The sequence below is a fragment of the Hemitrygon akajei genome, unplaced genomic scaffold (genome assembly GCF_048418815.1).
Source record: "Hemitrygon akajei unplaced genomic scaffold, sHemAka1.3 Scf000139, whole genome shotgun sequence".
NCBI classification, from domain to species: Eukaryota; Metazoa; Chordata; class Chondrichthyes; order Myliobatiformes; family Dasyatidae; genus Hemitrygon; species Hemitrygon akajei.
Window position 1 is genome coordinate 591,128 of NW_027332025.1, and position 21,343 is coordinate 612,470.

A 21,343-nucleotide genomic window follows, 5' to 3' on the forward strand; every position below is an offset into this window, starting at 1 on the left:
GCCTGTACTCACTGGAATTTTAAGGAATGCAAGGGAATCTCTTAAACCTGCAGAATGTTGAAAGGACCAGATAGGGTGGATGTGGAAAGGATGTTTCCTGTGGCAGGTGCATCCAGAACTAGGGGCCAGAGCCTCAAAATTGAGGGGCGATCCTTTACAACAGGTAAGGAGGATTCTTTGAGCCAGGGAGTGATGACTCTCTGTAAGGCTCTGCCTCAGACTGCAGTGGAGGCCGAGTCCATGGGTGTAATGAAGGCAGAAGTTCCTGATTGGTCAGGGCATCAAAGGATATGGCGAAAAGGTGTTGAGTGGAATCGGGGATCAGCCATGATGGAATGGCGGAGCAGACTGATGGGCTGAATGGCCTAATTCTGCTCCCATGTCATGTTCTTATGGAGGAATAACAACAAATCTCGGCTCCACTTTGGATCGGAGGTGTGAGATTTCCCTTGCTGGAGTTGGATGTTCCAATTGGAATGGTTTGGCTTCAGTTTTGTCAAATCTCCAGATATTCGGCCCTACAGAAAAGGTGTTGTGACAAATGCAAATTGATCTCTGTCCTCTAACCACAGCAACAAAACCTGTCTCCCAGACTCTGACAGTCTCTAAACAGTCCTCTAAAGAGACGTATTCAGACTCTCAGAGTGAAATAACAACAAAAACCTGTCTCCCAGACTCTGACAGTCTCTAAACAGGCCTCTAAAGAGACGTATTCAGACTCTCAGAGTGAAATAACAACAAAAACCTGTCTCCCAGACTCTGACAGTCTCTAAACAGGCCTCTAAAGACACGTATTCAGACTCTCAGAGTGAAATAACAACAAAAACCTGTCTCCCAGACTCTGACAGTCTCTAAACAGGCCTCTAAAGACACGTATTCAGACTCTCAGAGTGAAATAACAACAAAAACCTGTCTCCCAGACTCTGACGGTCTCTAAACAGGCCTCTAAAGAGACATATTCAGACTCTCAGTGTGAAATAACAACAAAAACCTGTCTCCCAGACTCTGACAGTCTCTAAACAGGCCTCTAAAGAGACGTATTCAGACACTCAGTGTGAAATAACAACAAAAACCTGTCTCCCAGACTCTGACAGTCTCTAAACAGGCCTCTAAAGAGACGTATTCAGACTCTCAGTGTGAAATACAGACTCTGAGATTTCCATTCCATCTCTTACCTTCCAGATGCTTGGGCACTTCAGAGAAACCCCGCTCAGTGTCCATGTAGGCAAACTGGCCGTCACCTGTTCAAACAGATTAACCTGCATGAAGTCTGTTCTGTATAATACTATAAATTCATCAGCATTTACATCTGTAACACATAGTGTATTGTTCACCCTACCACGTTCCCGTATTTCCTCCAATATTCTGCTCAGCTTTGGTAAATGATGATGTAGTTTCACAAAGGATTCCCACATCACCCTCCGGGCCCTGGAGCCCTTCTCCATCACCAGATCCAGGAGGAGTTTGGAAGCGCCCGCTCGGTTTCCCTTCTCCGCGAGCTCAGTCACGCTCTGTAATGAACAATGGGGAATATATTGAGGAACAGAGGGATGGGTGCAAATCTACCCTGAACATGGACTGACCCAGCACATTCTGCTCATCATAGATCACTGACAGCAATTGTTTGTAGCAGGAAAAAGAATTTAAAAGAAGTTAGTGTGGCCTGTGATGACTTTCTGAATGCCACAGATTGCGGGGTATTTATCCACTTGGCAAGGTTTAAACAGAGCAGACATAGTGTGAGTGAGCCAGAGATAGAGTAGGTTATTGAGGCTTTGTGTCAGAGAGGGTTCAGTGAGGAAAGGCGGAGGCTTTAGGTAGATCTTGGGTAATATTTCCCTTCTCTTTTTCACGGTTAGGACAGTGGGAATGCCAGGCAGGAGAGTGGGATGCTGTTCCTACAGGATGCAGCAAGACAGGGAGACATTCAGTGTCCCCGATAACTACACCTTCAGGAATTTCATCCAGCTGCAGCTTAATACAGACTGTGCTGAGGAATTGGAGCTGGAGCTGGGTGAACTCAGGATCATTCCGGAGGCTGAGAGATTGACTGACAGGCTATACAGGGAGGGAGCTATACATAAGGCGCAGAACACAGGAAACTGGGTGACTCTTCTTTAAAATTCAATCTGGGTGGCGTTAGGTGAATGCACTCCCGGAGCACAAGGGCCATTGGAAAGATGTTTCTTTGTAATTCTCTGTTAGCTGTAGATTCTTGGATTATTTTCAGTGATACAAATGTTGCATTTCCCAGTGTTAACAGTATATGCTGTGGTAATTACAAACGCAAATTGGAACAGTCACAAGGAACAGAAGGTAACAGAACCATGAGGCATGCTGGGATATTGAAATTGAAAAGAGAGACAATATTCAGTACTGCCTGTTCAACGGACGATGGGGTTGAAGGTAGACCCGAGAAATGAGCTGAGAAATACATCACTATATATTTGATTTATGGGAATGCCATGGGTCATCAGAAGAACACAGACTGGTGAATAGCCATTAAGGTCGAGCATTGGAAACATGATGTGATGTCAGACAGAGTGGTGTAAAGAGGTTCTCTGTCCACTTGCAATGTCCGTCAAGTGTCATATCACTAAATTCACCTCTCAGTCAATGTCTGTGTCCTAACCTGTCTAAAAATGAACGTGGTCAGAAAACTGCAGAGAGGCTGGTATGAGTGAATGAAGGTTCAGGGTTTCCTCAGGTGAAATCTCTTTTCTTGATGTTGACCACAAGCATTGCAGGATTTTCACTGCCCAGAGGTGCCGTTACACCGGTTGTGTCGGCCTGTGATTGATTCAGTAGAATCTACACTCAGTCTATGTTCCAACCACTTACGTGATACTCCTGCCCGGTGAAGTGATCCTCGCCCATTAACATGAAGCTGACTCCCTCCACACCCTCCTCAATCGCCTGCTCCAGTCGCTCCATGTAGAATCTCATCAACCGGAACAGTTGGTGATCGTCACAATTTGACAGGAAGGCGGAGATGGCGGAGTTCAGATCTGTAGTTGGTCATGGAACATAAAATGGTAGAGTGTACTCTGCGTCTGTGGACAGGATGCCAATTTAAACCAATCCCATCTTTAGGAACATGGTCAATATCCCTCTGTTCCCGGCCTACTCGTGAGTTCAAACGTCTCTCAGATGCTGTTGAGTATCTGTTTCCAGTCCTTCCCTCGGCAGCTCATTCCGGACACCGATCACTCTCTGTGGAAAACCTGCATCCTAAATTCCCTTCAAACTTTACCCTCTAACCTTAAGCCAATTCCCTCTGGTATTTATGGTGAAACTCGTCTGCAGCCTCTCCAGACCCTCCACATCACTTGTGGTTACCAGATCTGTGCACAATACTGAAATTGTCTCTTAACCAACGCATATCCAGTTACAGGCCAACTTCAACAAATACCTCAACTCATCGTTAGCACGCTACCAAATGTGTTGCTACTTTCAGGAAACTATGCATACCTATCACAAGACCAGTCCGTGCATCAATCGTATTAACCGTTCCAGGATTAACTGTGCACCTGGCATATTATTTTGAGTAATACATAGTTTATTATTAATTTATTTACATTACACACGACACATGGCCAAACAGTGAACTTTGCGGACACCGCTGGTCACAGGTTTTCAGCCAGAACAACGCTCCTCCAGTCCTGACTCCATTTTATGTGCCCAAGGCAACTCTAAAATCAATTTACAAATACTCTGATTGAGATTCCACAACCCGAAACGTCAATAGTTAATTTCTGTCTATAGTTGCTACCTGACCTGCTGAGTTCCTCCAGCATTTTGTGCAGTGCTCTCCCTACTTATCATTTTGTTTTACTTTAATCCTATTTGCCAAGGACATTTTCTTGTTTCCCTAGCCCCCCCAGGTTGCCTTTTAACAATTTCTGTTGTTCACTGTCTCCCGCACCCATCCCGTTCTCCCACAATATAACATTCTTCAACTCGACCACAGAAAACAGACACCGGGAAACTTCCTTCACCTCCATTATGCAACAACCCAAAAATCGGGGGAAAATTCACTATTGCGCTTCCAAACAGAAAACAACATCTATTTCTCTCAACACACACAAAATGCTGGTGGAACACAGCAGGCCAGGCAGTATCTATAGCAGAAGCACTGTCGATGTTTCGGGCCGAGACCCTTCGTCAGGACTAACTGAAAGGAAAGATAGTAAGAGATTTGAAAGTAGGAGGGGGAAGGGGAAATGCGAAATGATAGGAGAAGACCGGAGGGGTGGGATGAAGCTAAGAGCTGGAAAGGTGATTGGCAAAAGGGATACAGAGCTGGAGAAGGGAAAGGATCATGGGACGGGAGGCTTAGGGAGAAAGAAAGGAGGGGTGCACCAGAGGGAGATGGAGAACAGGCAGAGTGATGGGCAGAGTCGGAGAGAAAAAATACCAACTAAATATGTCAAAGATGGGGTAAGAAGGGGAGGAGGGGCATTAACGGAAGTTAAGAAGTCAATGTTCATGTCATCAGGTTGGAGGCTACCCAGCCAGTATATAAGGTGTTGTTCCTCCAACCTGAATGCGGTTTCATCTTGACAGCAGAGAAGGCCATGGATAGACATATCAGAATGGGAATGGGACGTGGAATTAAAATGTGTGGCCACTGGGAGATCCTGCCTTCTCTTGCAGACAGAGCGTAGGTGTTCAGCGAAATGGTCTCCCAGTCTGCGTCGGGTCTCACCAAAGGCCACATCGGGAGCAGCGGACGCAGTAAACCACACCAGCCGACTCACAGGTGAAGTGTCACCTCACCTGGAAGGACTGTCTGGGGCCCTGAATGGTGGTGAGGGAGGAAGTGTAAGGGCAAGTGTAGCAGTTGTTCTGCTTACACGGATAAGTGCCAGGAGGGAGATCGGTGGGAAGGGTTGGTGGGGGGGCGAATAGAAAAGGAAGTCGTGCAGGGAGCGATCCTTGCAGAAAGCAGCAAGTGGGGGGGGGGGGGGGAGAAATATGTGCTTGGTAGTGGGATCCCGTTGATGGTGGCGGAAGTTACGGAGAATTATACGTTGCACCTGGAGGCTGGTGGGCTGGTAGGTGAGGACAAGGGGAACCCTATCCTGAGTCGGGTGGCGGGCGGTTGGGATGAGGGCAGATGTGCGGGAAGTGGGAGAGATGCGTTTGAGAGCAGAGTTGATGGTGGAAGAAGAGAAGCCCCTTTGTTTAAAAAAGGAAGACATCTCCTTCGTCCTGGAATGAAAAGCCTCATCCTGAGAGCAGATGCGGCGGAGACGGAGGAATTTCGAGAAGGGGATAGCATTTTTGCAAGAGACAGGGTGGGAAGAGGAATAGTTCAGGTAGCTGTGAGAGTCTGTAGGCTTATAGTAGATGTACAATGTCCTGTGTATGTTACTAAAAAGGGCTTCTTTGGTTTGTTACGAGTAGGAATGTTTCTTTGTCTGTTAAATGTTTCTCTCGTCGTTGTTTCGCTTTAGAATGGCTGATATGGTAATTGTATTCATTTGTTAATCAATGGGGAATGTTATTGTGTTTTGTGAGGCTGGGAACTTGGGGGAGGGGTTGCGCGGGCTTGGGGGTGAAGGGAGTCGGGAGGGAGACGCCGAGGAAGGAGGACGTGCGCTCGGAAGACCACCAGGGAGTCCGAGGTGGAAGACGTGGAAGTCGGGGGGGCAAGCGACGAGGAGTCGAATGGTTCGCTGGTTGAGCTCCAACGAGTGCACTAAACTGACTGAACTTTGATAAGTTGGCGCCTTTTGTTTTTGTCTTGATATTGTATTGCCTAATACTCTCTTAATTTTAGTAAACTCTTTAAAGTGTATTTCATACCGGTATTTGTTGTGGGTTTGATACTGTTGGTGGGCACGAGGCATAAACGCGATTCTCACAGCACCTGTGTGTACGGGAGGTGGGGTTGGTGAGTGGCTGGATCTTCTTTTCCCCTCGACATATACCAGCCTGTTGGGTAAGTGTTACATTTGTGGGGTGCTCGCCGGGATTGGATTGTCAGGGGGCTGTGGAATCGCGCAGACAGCAGAGCGGAGATGGACAGGGATAAGATTGTTCGCTGCGTAGTGAGCGGAGTGGATTTTCGAGTTTCAGGAGACACGGTAGTGCGGGGGTTAAGTTTGGTGAAGGGTATGGGGCAGGTAGAATTGGTAGCTAGACGGTGTGGTAAAGAGGGAGTCTAGCTGGGTGTTGGTTCGTACGAGTGCTGACGTCAGGACGTTGGAACTGCCGGCGACGGTCAGTGTACCGGTGGAGGAGGGGCCATGGGGGCTCCACACCCTCTCCAAGGATGAGGATGAGGAGACATCGGAGGAGGAGCTAGAGCTAGAGGAAAACCCCAGAGAGGTGGCAGGAACTAGCAAAGGGAGGAGGGAGGAGGGAGTCGTGACTAGGCCCCGCCCCCCAGGTAGTGGGGAAGCCTCGGAGCTGGCAGCCGCACTTAACTCCCTGGTGGGAGTGGCCGAGAGGCCACGGCTGAAGCTGGGGGTGTTCTCCGGAGCCAAGCCTACTCCGGACGGGGAGGTGGACTATGAGACCTGGATCGAGCATACGTCCTTGATGTTAGAGGAGTGGCCAGGCTCGGAGGAGGAGAAGCGGCAGTGATTGGTGGGAAGTTTGAGGGGTTTAGCAGCCAAAACAGTCCGGGAGTTGAAAGCTGAAAAGTCTGGGGCCTCAGTGGAGGAATGTATAGAAGTTTTGCAGGGAGCATTTGGGTTGTCAGGGGAACCCTGGCTGCTTTTAGCAGAGTTCCAACGCCTGGAGCAACGGAGAGGGGAAAAGCTCTCCGAGTACATATTTAGGGGGGAGGGGATGCTCTCTGGGCTGCGGCGCCGGGGGGTAGTGAAGGCGCCTGACGTGGCTAGCGTGAGGATGAGTCAGTTATTCAGTGGCTCTCTGGAGGAGGACAAGGTGGCGTGGACTATCCGGCAGGCTTATAGGAAAGGCCCTCCTCCATCGTTCGGGCCACTGATTAGAGAGGTGTGGGAGGAAGAGAGAGCGTTGGGGCGGAAAAGGGGCGCGGGCCTACGGGAGCGATCCTCAGCGATACAGGAAGTGGTGGCTGGGTGGAGGAATGACAACCCCCTGGGGAGTAGAGAACCCCCTCTGGAGGGGAGGGACAGGGGAGGTACCCACTCTCAGGGGCGACCAGTGCCGTGGGTTGGGAGCGGGAGTCGTCCTGGGAGAGGAGGGGCGGCAGGCAGCGTGTGCTTTAACTGTGGGAAAGAGGGGCATTTCAGGCGGAACTGTGGGCAGCCGAGGGTGTGCTTTTGCTGTGGAGAGGAGGGACATTTTAGGTGGGATTGTGAGAGACAAGGAGTCCCGCGGAGGACAAGCCCCCCTGCGACTAAGAAGGGGGAGGTGTCGGGAAACTTAGGAGAGGCTCAGTGAGGGAACGGACTGGAGCCTCTGGAGGAACATGTTCCCAGAGATCAGCCAGGGGACCACCGGGTGCCCACGCCTCTATTCCAGATGGGCTGGTAGGACCCCGTGCCAGTGTGGGTCTACGGATAGAGGGAGTTTACGCAAAAGCCGTTCTGGATATGGGATCGCAGGTGACCTTATTGTATCGGTCTTTCTACAACCAATATCTAAAGCATTTGCCCGTAACCCCATTTGATGCCCTGCAGATTTGGGGTGTGAGCGAGGGTGACTACCCGTATGATGGGTACCTATCGGTGAGATTGGAGTTCTCGGAGGGCGAGGTGGGAGTGTCCGAAGCTATTGAGACGTTGGTGTTGGTGTGTCCTGACCCGGGGGAAACCGGTGGTGCTGCCCTCCTGGTGGGGACTAATTCCCCCGTTGTGCGACGGCTCCTGGGAGCTTGTAAGGAGAAAGCGGGGGAAGACTTTCTTGAGACCCTCTCGGTGCATCCAGTGTTTCGAGCAATGTTCGAAGAAGGGGTTGCCTCCCTCGGACTGGACCCGGAGTGTAAACGAGGGACGGTGTGGTGTACGCAGGCGAGCCCAAGGTGATCCGACCCGGGGAGGTAGCACTAGTGATGGGGACCCCCAGATTCCCAGGAGTGCCGACGGGTGAAGCCCTGTTAGTAGACGCCCCGGACGATCTTGAAAGGGAGACACGATTTCCGGCGGGGCGCTGGTGAGGCCCGAAGTGCAGAGACCAGGGGTGGTACATGCGAGGCGTATAGCTATAAGTGTCAGGAACACCACGGCAAGAGAAATCACCTTTAAGAGGGGAATGCCGCTGGCACATCTGTTCCCGGTGACGGTAATGTCTAGCGCACCAGTGAGGACCCCTAACGGGGAGGGATCGGAGCATCGAAGGGAGCTGACCGCTGAAGTCTTTAACTTCGGGGATTCCCCTGTGTCGCCGGAGTGGAAACACAGGCTAGTGGAGAAGATGCTGAAGATGGAAGCTGTTTTTTCTCGGGGTGAGTTTGATGTTGGCTGCTACAAAAGCACTCGCCACACCATCCGGGTGATGGAGGACACCCCGTTCCGAGAGAGATCCCGGCGGCTGGCTCCGGCAGATGTTGAGGACGTGCGGCAGCACTTGTGCAAGTTGAAGGAGGCCGGAATCATAGCTGGGTCCCGAAGTCCTTATCCGTCCCCAATAGTGGTGGCACGGAAGAAGAATGGGCGAGTGCGCATGTGTGTTGACTACAGGACGTTGAATCGGCGAACTGTCCCTGATCAATATACTGTCCCAAGAGTCGAGGATGCACTGGCCTGCCTGAGCGGTGCGAAGTGGTTCAGTGTGCTGGATTTAAGAAGTGGGTATTACCAGATCCCGATGAGTGCGGGCGATAAAGAGAAGACCGCTTTTATCTGCCCGCTGGGGTTCTTTCAGTTTGAACGAATGCCCCAAGGCATATCGGGAGCCCCAGCCACCTTCCAGAGGCTCATGGAGAGAACTGTGGGGGATATGAATCTGTTAGAGGTGCTGGTGTACCTGGACGATTTGATAGTGTTTGAATCGACTTTGGAGGAACATGAGGAGAGGCTGTTGAAGGTGTTGGGCTGGCTAAATGAAGAAGGGTTGAAGCTTTCCCTGGACAAATGCCAGTTCTGCAAGTCGTCGGTTAGCTACGTTGGCCATATCATTTCGCGAGAGGGAGTGGCTACTGATCCAACCAAGATAGAGCCCGTGACCACCTGGCCGAGACCCCAGAAAGTAGGCGCTCTGCGCTCATTTTTGGGGTTCTGTGGGTATTACCGGCGATTTGTGAAAGGATACGCCAAAGTGTGTCACCCGTTGTCTCAGCTGTTGTGTGGCTATCCCCCGGTGGGAAAGAAAAGGATGGGGGACCAGAGGCAGGACGCTGGAGGATACTGGAACCCGGCGGAACCTTTTGGCTCAAGATGGGACGATCAATGTGAAGAGGCATTCCGATCTTTGAAAAGGGCACTGACCCAGGCCCCGGTGTTGGCTTTTGCCGATCCCCAGAAGCCATATGTGCTGCACACGGATGCCAGTCGAGAGGGTCTTAGGGCTGTTCTGTACCAGGAGCATGGCAAAGCATTGACGCCGGTAGCCTTTGTCAGCCGAAGCTTGTCGCCATCAGAGAGAAACTATCCCACTCACAAGTTGGAGTTCCTGGCGCTGAAGTGGGCGTTGGTGGACAAGTTGGGCGATTACCTGTACGGAGCCAAGTTTGAAGTGTGAATGGATAACAATCCTCTCACTTATATTTTGACTTTGGCGAAGCTGGATGCCACAGGACATCGGTGGCTGGCGGCCTTGTTGGTATATGATTTCAGCCTGAGGTACCGGCCCGGAAGCAAGAATGTCGATATGGATGCTTTGTCTCATCGGGAGCCGGGGGAACAGGAGAGGGACGAGGAGTGGGAGAGTGTCCCTGCCCCTGGAGTGAAGGCGATGTGTCAATTTGCTATCACCGTGAAGGCTGAGGGAAGAGGGAGGCTGGAACGAGCCGTGGACCATTTGGGGGTTTTGACGACGCCATACCCCTAGCTTACTGTGACCTGACCGCACTGCGGACTAAACAGTTGCCGGAACTGAGTCCGGGGGAAGCGGCAGCTGCTCAGCAAAATGACCCGGGCATTGGCACAGTGTGGAGAGCGGTCGAGAGGGGGGATGGGGCGTTGGCTGAGAAGGCGAAACACCCATTCGTGTCCCTGTTGTTGAAGGAGTGGTCTCAGTTGAAGTTAAAGAACCAAATCTTGTACCGGGTAACGGCACCTCCGGACCAACCCCACTGTTGGCAACTGGTCCTGCCGGAGGAGTATCGGCAGGCTGTACTCCAGGCCCTACATGATGATTCTGGACACTTGGGGGTGGAAAAGACCTATGGATTACTCAAAGACCGGTTCTACTGGCCCCGGATGAGGGGGGAAGTCGAAGAATACTGTAGGGGCTGCAGTCGTTGCATCCGGAGGAAGACCCTGCCCAGGTTGGCGGCTCCACTGTCGCACTTGCAGAGTGCGGGACCTCTGGACCTGGTATGTATGGATTTTCTGTCGATTGAACCTGACACCAGCAACATCGCGAATGTCTTAGTCATCACCGATCATTACACTCGCTATGCTTAGGCATTTCCCACTAAGGATCAGAAGGCGACGGTGTTATGGGAGAAGTATTTTGCTCATTACGGCCTTCCCAGGCGAATCCATAGCGATCAGGGGCGGGACTTTGAGAGCCGCCTTATCCATGAATTACTGACTATGCTTGGGGTTGAGAAATCCAGGACTACCCCATATCACCCACAGGGAGAACCGCAGCCAGAGAGGTTCAACCGGACCCTGTTGGATATGCTCGGGACGCTGGAGATTGGGCAGAAAAGCAGGTGGAGTCGTCATATTGGACAATTGGTTCACTGTTACAATTGTACTCGCAATGATGCTACAGGATATTCGCCCTATTATCTGATGTTCGGGCGGGAAGCGAGGTTGCCCATTGACTTGTGTTTTGGGGGTGAAGTGGGCAAATTACCCGGGAAGTCCCATCTAAAGTATGTGTCCGACATGAAGAGGGAGTTACAGCGGGCGTACGAGTTGGCCGAGGTGGCGGCTACCAAACAAAATCAGAGGAATAAGATGCGGTATGATCGAAAGGTGAAGTTTGTTCAATTATTGCCAGGCGACCGGGTCCTTTTACGGAATTTGGGACTCCCTGGTAAGCACAAGTTGGCAGACCGATGGGCGGCCAGCCCCTATGTAATAGAGAGCCAGATGCCGAACCTGCCAGTTTACCGGGTGAAACCCAAGGATGGGAAAGGGCCTATCAAGGTACTCCATCGGAATCACCTGCTGCCGCTGGGTCAAGCGGTGCAGGTGGATAAGGAGCCCGAGTGGGAGGTTACGCCTAGTACAAGGACTCTGCGAGGGCGCAGAGAAAGGGAAGAGCCCGCTGCTGAAGAGCGGGGACGGGTCCCTCGCCCGGAAATGGCTACTGATTCGGAAGAGGACGACTCAGATGAGTGGCCCCTGTTCCCATTCGCTGGTGCTCCAGTACCAGGAGAGGAGGCTCCTGGCCCTTCCCATACTGAATTGGGTGAGAGGAGGGAAGGTCTTGAGGGTCAGATGGAGAGGCAGCCAACATTGGTGGGAGAGAGGGTGGAGCCCGAGCGTGAGCCGGAGAGATCTCAGGTGAGGGAGGACCCCCGTGAGGAAGGGGGTGAGGGTCTGTCAGGAAGACCTGGGGTGTCCGAGACAGTGGGTTCGCAGGTGAAGAGGGAGCCCAGTGGGGCAGAAGGGGTATGGAGATCTCAGAGGATTAGGCGCCCCCCGGAGCGGTTGACATATGTGGTACCAGGAGAACCGAGTGTGATTTCTACTGCTCTGGGTAGTTATGTCACTGCTTTCTGCACCTGGGTTGGGTTTTGGGTGTTGCAAGAAGCTTTGGGGAACTCTAGTAATGCCATGAGGGCATGACATTTGCTGGTGGGGAGAGAATGTACAATGTCCTGTGTATGTTACTAAAAAGGGCTTCTTTGGTTTGTTACGAGTAGGAATGTTTCTTTGTCTGTTAAATGTTTCTCTCGTCGTTGTTTCGCTTTAGAATGGCTGGTATGGTAATTGTATTCATTTGTTAATCAATGGGGAATGTTATTGTGTTTTGTGAGGCTGGGAACTTGGGGGAGGGGTTTGCGCGGGCTTGGGGTGTGAGGAGAGTCGGGAGGGAGACGCCGAGGAAGGAGGACGTGCGCTCGGAAGACCACCAGGGAGTCCGAGGTGGAAGACGTGGAAGTCGGGGGGGCAAGCGACGAGGAGTCGAATGGTTCGCTGGTTGAGCTCCAATGAGTGCACTAAACTGACTGAACTTTGATGTCAGCGCCTTTTGTTTTTTTCTTTTGTATATATATATTGTATTGCCTAATACTCTTTTAATTTTAGTAAACTCTTTAAAGTGTATTTCATACCGGTATTTGTTGTGGGTTTGATACTGTTGGCGGGCGCGAGGCATAATCGCGATTCTCACAGCACCTGCGTGTACGGGAGGTGGGTTGGTGAGTGGTTGGATCTCCTTTTCCCCTAGACATATACCAGCCTGTTGGGTAAGTGTTACATAGATATCAGGAGATAAGCCGTCTCCAGAGATGGAGACAGAAAGATCAAGAAAGGGGAAGGAGGTGTCAGAAATAGATCAGGTAAATTTGAGGGCAGGGTGAAAGTTGGAGGCAAAGTTAATGAAGTCAACGAGCTCAGCATGCGTGCAGGAGGCAGCGCCAATGCAGTCACCGATGTAGCGAAGGAAAAGAGGGGGACGGATACCCGTATAGACTTGGAACATGGACTGTTCTACAAGCCAACAAAAAGGCAGGCATAACTGGTACCCATGCGGGTGCTTATGGTACTCGGCCAGAAACGTCGACAGTGCTTCTCCTATAGATGCTGCCTGGCCTGCTGTGTTCCACCAGCATTTTGTGTGTGTTGTTTGAATTTCCAGCATCTACAGATTTCCTCATGTTTGATGTGTTTCTCTCACTGGCTGTTGAAGGCATTTCCCACATCAGGATGGTCCAAATACTGACATAAATTTTATCTGTTCCCTGGACAGTTACATTGCCTGCTGTTGTATTCCTGTCTGAGTTTCGCCCACACCCACCTTATTCAGGAGCTCCTTCTCCTTTCATTCAGGTGAAGATTTGCCTGGTGAGCAGAGTGATTCGACCATTCCCCTTGTTAGGTCCCTGCGCTGAACCTGGTGTATTGTTGCAGTGCTCAAGGTTGACTTACCAGTAGGATCAATGATGATAGTTTCTCTCTGCCCCTTTATCTCCCAAGTCTATTCCTCTGAACTATTGATGATTTGACTACACGTGTACCATAAGGACAGAGTTTTAATGAGAAAGAGCCCAGTGAACATACCTGTGTCCATTCTGACTGACTGAGGCTGGTTGATTATCGTCTTCTTGTATGCCGTCCGGGAAAGCACCTCCTGCTGGCGATGATCTGAATTACACAAATTAAAACGTTTGCGTCAGAGTCAGTTACTCTGCTCTTCAAATTTCAAACATTTTTGTAAGGTCGCTGCTCAGGGAGTAAAGGTATAAAGTGGTCATTCTCTCCCCAGAACTGAGGCCTTCTGGCCCTGACAAGAGACTCACAAATCTCTGCACTCCTTCCACTTTAACCAAGCCTTTCCAAACACAATATCACCAACGCCTTGTACAACGGCACCATAGTAGTTAACACAACCCTTTACAGTTCGACGTGGTTGCAATTCCCGCTGCTCCCAGTAACAGTTTGCAGGTTCTCACCGTGATCACATGCATTTCCTCTAGGTGGTCCGGCTGCCCCCCTCCCACAGTCTTAAGAAGTACCGGTGGACTGGTTAATTGGTCATTGTAAATTGCCCTGTGACAAGACTAGGATCAAAGTGGGGGACTTAATGGACAGCGTGGCTCGCTGTATCTCAATAAAAAAATAAATAAAATAATTATTTCCCAACTCCTGCACTCAGCACCCTGACTGTTGAAGGACAGAGTAATAAACACACCTTCACCACCCCGTGTCGCCGCATTGAACTACTGTGCACTTTAACTCCTCGGTCCCTCTGGTCTCTGACAATCTCAGACCATGAGCTGATTGTGACAATATTCAGAATGAGACTGAAGAGCACCAGGAAAACCAACGTGCCGGGAAAGTTTGATGTTGAGAGCATCCCTCTAGAATATGCCGTTGAGGTGAAGAACAGATTCATGGATTAAAGCTGGTGGAGAGCAATGCCAGAAGAACTATGGATAACAATAAGGAGCATTATACAAGAGGTACCAACAAAAAATATTACAAACAAAAAGAAGACCAGGAAAGCAAAATGGATTTCTGCGGAAGCTGAACAGTGAAGAGAAGTGAAGGCCAATGGAGATTGGAACAAATACCTCCAAATGAACACAACGTTCAAGAAGATAGCAAGGAGACGTAAGGAAGCTTACTTAAAGGAGCGATGCAAAGAAGGAAGTAAACAACAGAATTGGAAAAAACAAGAAACCTATTCAAATGAAAGGATCATTTCATGCAAAATTAAGTACAGTAAAAGAGAATTGAGGGGAGGCCCTTACAGAAGCAAATACATCAAAAAGTGATGGCAGGCATACAAAGAAGTGGAAATATCCCAACAAAGTACAGGAAATATCCCAACAGCCAAGATACTTGCAATGACTCCCTTCTCGATCTAGAGCCGGAAATTCTGGAAAGTGAATTCGAATGGGCAATAGAAAATATCGCCAATAATAAGGCTGCACGATGTGACTGGAGTCCAGTTGAATTGTTTCAAACTTTAAAATGTGTTGCTGTAAAAGTGTTGCATGCAATTTTCCAGCAGATCTGGAAAACCTAACAATGACATTTAAAATGAAAAAAAAAATTATATCCCAATTTCCAAAAAGGGAAATGTAAAGGAATGTTCAAATTACCGAACAATTTCCACATGGTAGCAAGGTATTACCAACGATCATGCAAGCAAGACTCCAGCAATATACCAAATGAGAATAGCCGGATGTACAAGCTGGTTTTGGAAGAGGCAGAGGCATCAGGCACCAAATTGTTAACTTATGCTGGATAATAGAGAAATCAAGAGAATTCCAGAGAAATATTTATCTATGTTTTAATGACGACTCAAAAGCCTTCAACAGTGTGGACCAGAATAAACTATGGCAAAGAAATGGGGATACCAGGACATCTGATCTGCCTTATGAGAAACTTGTACAAAGATCAAGAAGCAACAGTTAGAACTGACCACGCAACAACAAACTGTTTTAAGATTGGGAAAGGAGTACGACAAGACTGCATACTGTCACCCTACTTATTTAATCTATATGCTGAACATATCATGAGGAATGCTGGTCTCAAGGACTCAAAGTGCTGGAATCAAAATTACCAGACAAAATAATAACAACTTCGGATATGCAGACGATACTATTCTAATGGCTGAAAGTGAGGAGGATCTGAGGAAGCTTCTAATGAAAGTGAAAGAAGAAAGTGGAAAGCTGGCTTATTGCTCAATACTAAGAAAACCAGCCAGACCTATTAACTCCGTGGTAATAAATGGAAAATAAGTGGAAGCTGACTCTCATAATTATCTCGACTATACCTCTTCCCACCCTGCCAAATCAAAAATGCTATTCCCTATTCCTACCACCCCAACAGCCTCCGGATCCAGCACATTATCCTCCACAACTTCCGACACCTTCAACAGGATCCCACACTAATTCCCTCTCTACCCCTCTCCGCTCTCCGTGTGACATTAAAGAAACAAGCTTATTGGATCTTTCACGGGAATCAGGTTGGGAAACACGTGGTGGGGGTCGAAGGAGGGAACACCATAATGACGAAACCCATATCCCCGTTGGTTGGTATGCTAAATTGGCATTTGCTCTCACCAATGAGAGACAAGTAAATATCATGCCACTTCACGAGAGATACCGGGTACACGCAACATGCTTATATCGTCTCAACATCAGCCCGGAAGCGCAAGGGTGTCGAAGATCCGCGAGAGGGCGCGCGTGGGCAGTGGGTGGGGTGGGGAGCTGGTGCGCGCAGAAGATGGTGAGAGTCAGTAACAGGGAACGGGGAGCGTGTCCCTCGGTCCCGTACCGTGCTGGCCAGATCACACTTTACACTTATGTACTGGAATAACATTAAACAATTTTGAATCTTGAACCTTGGGGAAAATACCACGACCAACCACATTATCTATACTCCCTCTTGATTATGTAAACTTCTACAATGTCACCCTCCTCTGAAATAAAGATCCAGCTCGGCTGATCTCTCCCTGTGACTCGCCCCTCTAGTCCAGTCAGCATCTTCAGCAATCTCGTTTGCACCCTCTCCAGACTGATAATATCTTTCCTACAGTAGGGTGAACACAACTGTACATAATACACTGTGTAGCCGCGCCAACAATTTATATAACTACAATATAATGCCCATAATCCAGACCTCAAAGCCCTAAGGCCAGCATGCGTCAAGCCTTCTTTTTCACCTTCTATACTTGCCCGTCCATTTTCACTGAACTGTATTCTTGTACTCCCAGGTCGCTCTGTTCCACAACACTCGGTGCCCTCCCATTCACTATACCAGTCCCACCCTGGTCTGACTGTCCAAAATGCACCATCTTTCACTTGTCCACGTTGTAAACCATTTACCATTCCTCAGCCCATCTACATAACTGACCAAGATGTCTTTGAAATTCATTGTCACCTGTTGCCTTATCAACCAATCTCCCGAATTTAGTCTCCCTGTATATCCGTGACAATGCTGCTATCCACAGCTCTAATCTGCTAATTAAATCTGACGACGGCACTACATTGATTAGACTGCTCTCAAGCAATAATGAGGTGGCCTATAGGGAAGAAGTCATCTCTCTGACGCAGTGGTGGCAAAATAACCTTTCCCCCAATGTCACAAAAACAAAGGAGCTGGTTGTGGATTACAGGAGGAATGGAGACGGGCTGACCCCTATTGACGTCAATGAATCTGGGGTTGAGAGGGTGAACAGCTTTATGTTCCTCGGCATCCACATCACCGAGGATCCCACGTGGTCTGTTCACACCAGCTGTGCGGTGAAAAAGGCACAAAAGAGTCTCTTTCACCACAGACGATTGTGGAAGTTCAGTATCAACCACAAATCCTAAAAACTTTTTATAGGGGCACAATTCAGAGCATCCTGACTGGCTGCATCACTGCCTGGTGTGGGAAGTGTAACTCCCTCAATCGCAGGACTCCAGAGAGAGTGGTGCGGACAGCCCAGCACATCTGTAGTTGTGAACTTCCTATGTTTCAGGACACTTACAAGAATCCGAAGGATCCTTGGGGACCAGAGTCACCTCAAACACAAACTGCTCCAGCTGCTACCATCCAAGAAACGGTACCGCAGCATAAAAGCCAGGACCAACAGGCTCCGGGAGAGCTTCTTCCAATAGGCCATCAGACTGATTAGCTCACGCTGATTTGATATTATATTGACTGTTCAATTCATTATAAATTATTATAAAATAGTTTGATTGCACATTGCACATTTAGACCGAGACGTAACGTAATGATTTTTACTCCTCATGTGGGTGAAGGATGTAAGAAATCAATTCAATTTAATTCAATTAAATTCAAGCTTGCTAACTGTGCCACGTACATTCACATACAAACCAGTGACATGAATAGTGAATTACAGAGGTCTCGACACTGACACACACATCCCACTCGCGACAGGGCTCCATTCGCTAAAACCATCATCAATCATCTCCCTCTGCTTCTTGTTCTCGAGCCCGGTGTGAATCCACCTCGCCAGCTCCCCGTGAATCCCACGTGACCGAACCTTCCCGATCAGCTGCCATGCGGGATCTTGTTACAGACTTTACCAAAGTTCAGATGAACAACATCACTGCCCAACTTCACCCAACTCCCTAGTTAACTCTTAAATAATCTCCAAAATACTTGACAGATGTGATGTTCTATTGGGCAGTGTTGACTGTGATTTCCCCATAACCAACGCCCAACCGCCCAAGACTTCAGCATCACTGCAGACTGAGAAAATTCCGATCCCAGCTGTCGAATTACCAACCTGGACTGAAGCCCGTATACTGCCAGTTCCATATCCTCAGAATCACCAGCCCAATATTATCACCCATACAAAGACGCTTTGGTGCCGGCAATTTGCCGTGGTGTTCCTGCCATTTGCGATTCACAAACTAAGGTGGAATTGGAAGCTAATGACCCTCTGCCGGGGCCGGTGCTCAGGCTGGTTCCCCGGTCTGTATAGAGGATGCGGATACACTTCAGCCTGACCCCAGCAGCTGAACCAAGCACACTTGAACACTATCTTCCTGCTGTGATTAGGGATCCTGCCCAACACCATAAGACCATAAGACAAAGGAGCAGAAGTCGGCCATTTGGCCCATCGAGTCTGCTCCACCATTTTATCATGAGCTGATCCATTCTCCCATTTAGTCCCATTCCCTCGCCTTCTCATGATAACCTTTGATGCCCTGACTACTCAGACACCTATAAATCTCTGTCTTAAATGCACCCAATGACTTGACCTCCACTGCGGCCCGTGAAAACAAATTCCACAGATCCTCTGGCTAAAAAAAAAATTCTTTGCATCTCCTTTCTGAATGGGCGCCCTGCAATCCTCACGTCACGTCCTCTTGTACTAGACTCCCCCACCATGGGAAACAACTTTGCCACATCCACTCTGTCCATGCCTTTCAACATTCAAAATGTTTCTATGAGGTCCCCCCTCATTCTTCTAAACTTCAAGGGGTACAGTCCAAGAGCGGTCAAACATTCCTCATATGTTAACCCTCTCATTCCCGGAATCATTCTAGTGAATCTTCTCTGAACCCTCTCCAATGTCAGCACATCCTTTCTTAAAGAAGGAAAACAAAACTGCACACAGTATTCCAAGTGACGTCTTACCAGTGCCTTATAGAGCCTCAGCATCACATCCCTACTCCTGAACTCTATTCCTCTAGAAATGAATGCCAACATTGCATTCGCCTTCTTCACCACCGACTCAACCTGGAGGTTAACCTTAAGGGTATCCTGCACGAGGACTCCCAAGTCCCGTTGCATCTCAGAACTTTGAATTCTCTCCCCATTCAAATAGTAGACTGCCCGCTTATTTCTTCTACCAAAGAGCATCATCATACACTTTCCCACATTGTAATTCAATTGCCACTTCTTTGCCCATTCCCCCAATCTATCCAAGTCTCTCTGCAGACTCTCTGTTTCCTCAGCACTACGGGCCCCTCCACCTATCTTTGTATCATCAGCAAACTTAGCCACAAAGCCATCTATTCCATAATCCAAATCGTTGATATACAACGTAAAAAGAAACGGCTCCAACATAGAACCCTGTGGAACACCACTGGTAACCGGCAGCCAACCAGCATGGGATCCCTTTATTCCCACTCTCTATTTTCTGCCAATCAACAAACGCTCTATCCACATATGTAACTTTCCCGTAATTCCATGGGCTCTTATCTTGTTTAGCAGCCTCATGTGCGGCACCTTGTCAAAGGCCTTCTGAAAATCCAAATACACAACATCCACTGCATCTCCATTGTCTAGCCTGCTTGTAATTTCCTCAAAAAATTGCAATACGATTGTCGGGTAGGATTTTCCTTTAAGGAAACCATGCTGAGTTCTGCCTATCTTGTCATATGCCTCCAGGTACTCCGTAACCTCATCCTTGATAATCAACTCCAAAAACTTCCCAACCACAGATGTCAAGCTAACAGGTCTATAATTTCCTTTTTGCTTCCTTGCCCCCTTCTTAAATAGCGGAGTGACATTTGCAATCTTCCAGTCCTCGGAACCAGGCCAGAATCTATTGACATTTGAAAGATCATTGCTAATGCCTCCGCAATCTCCACTGCTACTTCCTTCAGAACACGAGGGTGCATTCCATCTGGTACAGGAGATTTATCTACTCTTAGACTATTCTGCTTCCTGAGTACTTTCTCTGTCGTAATTGTGACTGTGCATATTTCTCTTCCCCGACACCCTTGAATGTCCGCTATATTGCTGAAGTCTTCCTCAGTGAATACTGATGCAAAATACTCATTCAGTTCCTCTGCCATCTCCTTATCTCCCATTACAATTTCTCCAGCATCATTTTCTATCGGTCCTATATCTACTCTCACCTGTCTTTTACACTTTATATACTTGAAAAAGGTTTTAGTATCCTCTTTGATATTATTTGCTAGCTTCCTTTCATAGTTGTTCTTTTCTCTCTTAATGACCTTCTTACTTTCCTTTTGTAAGCTTTTAAAATCTTCCCAATCCTCAGTCTTCCCACTAATTTTTGCTTCCTTGTATGCCCTCTGCTTTGCTTTTACTTTGACTTTGACATCTCTTGTCAGCCACGGTTTCATCCTTTTTCCACTCGAAAATTTCTTCTTTTTTGGAATATATCTGTCTTTCACCTTCCTCACTTCTCGCATAAACTCCAGCCACTGCTGCTCTGCCGTTATTCACGCTAGTGTCCCTTTCCAGTCAACCTTGACCAGATCCTCTCTCATGTCACTGTAATTTATTTTACTCCACTGAAATACCGACACATCAGATTTAGGCTTTCCTTTCTTAAATTTCACAGTGAACTCAGTCATGTTGTGATGACGGCCTCGTAAGGGTTCCTTCACCTCAATCTCTCTAATCACCTCTGGTTCATTACACAATACCCAATCCAATACAGCTGATGCCCCAGTGGGCTAAACAACAAGCTGTTCTAAAAAGCCATCTCGTAGACATTCTACAAATTCTCTCTCTTGAGAACCAGTGCCAACCTGATTTTCCCAATCCACTCACATGTTTAACTCCCCAACAATTATCATAACACTGCCCTTCTGGCAAGCCTTTTCTATTTCCTATTGAAATTTGTAGTCCGTATCACCGCAGCTGTTAGGAGGCCTGTATATATCTGCCATCAGTGTCCTTTTACCCCTGCGATTTATTAGGCCAACCTATAAAGATTCTGCACTTTCCGATCCTATGTCACCTCCTTCTAATGATTTAATATAATTTATTACCAATAAAGCCACGCCAACCCCTCTGCCTACCTGCCTATCCTTCCGATACACCGTGTATCCTTGGACGTTCAGCTCCTAGAGGCATGCATCTTTAGCATTGTCTCAGTGATGGCCACAATATCATACCTGCTAATCTGTAGCTCTACGACAAGATCATCCACTGTATTCCTTATGCTGCATGCATTTAAGAATAACACCTTAAGTCCAGTATTTGTTAATTTTTTCTTTGACTGCACTGCAACTTGATTGCACCACAACTCATCCCAATGTCTGCAATTTGCCCCATCGCCTGCCTGTCCTTCCTGACATCTTTACTGCTCACTATCTCAGATTTATTCTCCCCCTTCTCTGCTCAATCATTCCGGTTCCCATCCTCCTGCCATTTCCATCTGCTTCTTG

At 48.5% G+C, this 21,343-nt stretch overlaps 2 protein-coding genes across 2 annotated transcripts in view; one reads left to right on the forward strand and one right to left on the reverse strand.

Annotated features, from left to right (window-relative positions):
- Nucleotides 1–21,343, forward strand: part of LOC140723824 (uncharacterized) — a 746,760-nt gene that overhangs the window by 213,047 nt on the left and 512,370 nt on the right. The gene's annotated exons all lie outside the window — the stretch shown is intronic.
- LOC140723818 (NACHT, LRR and PYD domains-containing protein 3-like) overlaps nucleotides 1–21,343 on the reverse strand; it is an 81,006-nt gene that overhangs the window by 28,007 nt on the left and 31,656 nt on the right. Inside the window, exons 3-6 of the mRNA XM_073038354.1 lie at nucleotides 13,284–13,367; nucleotides 2,842–3,008; nucleotides 1,340–1,511; nucleotides 1,176–1,241 (exon numbers count right to left, since the gene is read on the reverse strand). Of these exons, the coding sequence (XP_072894455.1) occupies nucleotides 1,176–1,241; nucleotides 1,340–1,511; nucleotides 2,842–3,008; nucleotides 13,284–13,293 (415 nt within the window). The 5' untranslated portion in view covers nucleotides 13,294–13,367. The remainder of the gene's footprint in view (nucleotides 1–1,175; nucleotides 1,242–1,339; nucleotides 1,512–2,841; nucleotides 3,009–13,283; nucleotides 13,368–21,343) is intronic.